This window comes from Amphimedon queenslandica, unplaced genomic scaffold (genome assembly GCF_000090795.2).
Source record: "Amphimedon queenslandica unplaced genomic scaffold, v1.1 AMPQUscaffold_12662, whole genome shotgun sequence".
Lineage (NCBI taxonomy): Eukaryota > Metazoa > Porifera > Demospongiae > Haplosclerida > Niphatidae > Amphimedon > Amphimedon queenslandica.
In genome coordinates this window covers 3,461-5,956 of record NW_003547102.1, presented here as the reverse complement: position 1 = coordinate 5,956, position 2,496 = coordinate 3,461, and the positions used below count along the sequence as shown (strand labels likewise).

General features: G+C 35.7%; 1 protein-coding gene across 1 annotated transcript in view; it reads right to left on the bottom strand.

Moving 5' to 3' along the window:
- Window positions 1-2,393, bottom strand: part of LOC100640340 (dipeptidyl peptidase 3-like) — a gene marked incomplete at its 5' end in the record, with an annotated part of 2,664 nt that extends 271 nt beyond the window's left edge. The window contains 7 exons of the mRNA XM_020003420.1: window positions 5-154; window positions 287-407; window positions 454-578; window positions 866-928; window positions 979-1,071; window positions 2,005-2,111; window positions 2,156-2,393. Coding sequence (XP_019858979.1) covers window positions 5-154; window positions 287-407; window positions 454-578; window positions 866-928; window positions 979-1,071; window positions 2,005-2,111; window positions 2,156-2,393 — 897 coding nt within the window. The remainder of the gene's footprint in view (window positions 1-4; window positions 155-286; window positions 408-453; window positions 579-865; window positions 929-978; window positions 1,072-2,004; window positions 2,112-2,155) is intronic.
- Window positions 2,394-2,496: the final 103 nt, after the last annotated feature.

Genomic DNA, 2,496 nt, shown 5'->3' with positions numbered 1-2,496 from the left:
TGACAGGTTTAGCAATGGTCTCCAGTTTATTCCTATCAAACCTGATCAAGAGGTCAGGCTTACCATCAGAGCCAGTAACACTCTCAATATTAAATACAGGAGTATCAGAATCCATCAATACACGCAATATAACATAACGAGCCTGCATGTGAGCCTATGAGTGGTGGGTGGAACAACATTATACATTATAATATACATATATAAATTATACATATACATGCCTGTATCCTTATAATGTGCAATAATGAGCAGTTGTGTATAAATAAAGATTAGATCAGTAACGCACTTGTCTCCATTTCTTTGTTTCAGGTGTATAAAACTCTAATGCTATAAGTCCTGCCCTTAACATGCTCAACCAATTCACATACATTATGTCTTCAGCTTCAGCTCCTTCATAACCAAATATACTAGAAATAGGCGGAGCATGATAATATAGACCACACCCATACTTACCGTAATATATTCCTGTCAGTGGAGAGGTATATACTAACACATTCTGCTCTACATTCTTCATAAGTTGATGCTATTGTACTAAACTGTGTATCCCATGTCTCTCCTGGATTATACCAACTCCTTATCTATAATGTACATGCACAACTATCACAAGTCACCAGTCACAGCATAACAAAGAATAAACGAATAAAATGATACTATATAAATTTGTACATAGTATTGTTGAAGCAACATTTCCTCCAACTCAATAAACTTATGCTTAAACATTGTAGTAAACAAGACACATGCTCTTGGCTTATGTCATCAATTTTTACACATACCAAGAGTAAATAATTAGTTACTCTTGACAATATTGAGAGCAAGAAACACTAGCTTGTAGTATACAGTGTACATGCATTATGATGAAACTAACCTTATCTCCAGTCAAAGGATTAATAACTTTATCTTGTTCAAAGTTAAAGACTCCATTCTTATCCTATTATAGACTCATACCATCAACTATAACAATGAATTAATGAGACTTACCTTACTGAACAGTTTCCCTGATCCGTGTCCTAATAGTTCATGCAATCCAACCTGCACTTCAAATGCTTTACCTCTCAAATCAGTAAAAACACCCTAACAAATTAAATAATGTAATGCACACAGTGCAATTCACATTTACAGTTACAAAATAATACTCAATCACTGTGATTCACACTGTGATCATTTCATTAATTAACAATGAGTTTGTTTACATAGAGTATGCCACTCCCCCATTCATTCAGGATAACATGTCAATTTGTTATTACAAAGGTACAGTACAGAGGAGGTAGGACACGGTTGACCTTTGAGCAATAATTGCAAAGTTCAATTGTATTCCATTGGTATCACGTGATGAAAAATGGCAGCTTTCTGATGATTGTATCACAAAACTAGCTACTACTGTAGAAACTAGAGAGATCTATGACGACCTTTGTCGGTTGTTAAAATCACCATTGTATGGAGAATATTTCTTCTTTGATTATAGACATGAATATAAGAAGGAGAAAGAGACAGTGCATCTTAACTTTGATTCTCTTCTTTACTTCATCAGATAAATCAATCTTCGCTAGTTTAAGATGTTAAAAATTACTGCACCTATCATAGTTTCTAGTGAATTAATGAAAGTCCCATTGACTCTATCTTTATGCTCTAAATTATTGTTAGAAGTGGTACTAGTGGAAGAATTTTGCATCACGTGATATCAATGGAATGCAATTGAACTTTGCAATTATTAATCAAGGTCAACCGTGTCCTACCTCCTCTGGGTACAGTACATATGCTGTGAGAGTTTACTGCTGCCTTCATCATACTCATAGCTTATCATGGGATACACTGTTAAGATTATTGTTATGATAAATCTTTAAGCAACAGCTCTGTGAGGCCTGTGTCCACTACTTCACTTCACCACCCACCACTACATAATAGGCTCATACATCATAGGCTCATCATAATAATTAAATAAATGTCAATGTGATATACCACAACAAAACTCACAATTTCTTTAGTGTTATAGTTAAATAAATTCACCTGATCCTCTGTTGTAAGGAATGTAACCCTCTTATCCTGTGAGGCAGCTGACAATACATTACCCAAAGACACATTCTTAAATCCTTCATTCTGTCTTATCTCATCATCTAACGTAAGGATCATAACCACACCCCTAACCCCACCCACTCACAGTTAGGTATATTGATACAAGCTGGTATTCCACTGGAGGCAAACGACACAACATCAAGTGAAGTAAAGTCTGGACGTAGGAACTTGTCCTTTTCAAACTCCACCCCCCAAGGGAGGAGAGGGAGGAACTCTTGAGCTGAGTCCACCAGTTGTGAGAATTTAGAACTCATTGACTTATTAACAACAGCAACAAACCCTAGAGAGGGAGAGAGAATGATCAAGAATCTGTCAAAAGCTGACTATAGTGCCATAAATACATGCCATATCATATAATGCAATTGAATTTTTGTAAAATACCATAACTAAGGAGGCTTAATGGAGGCATGCAGCAAGTGTTATACT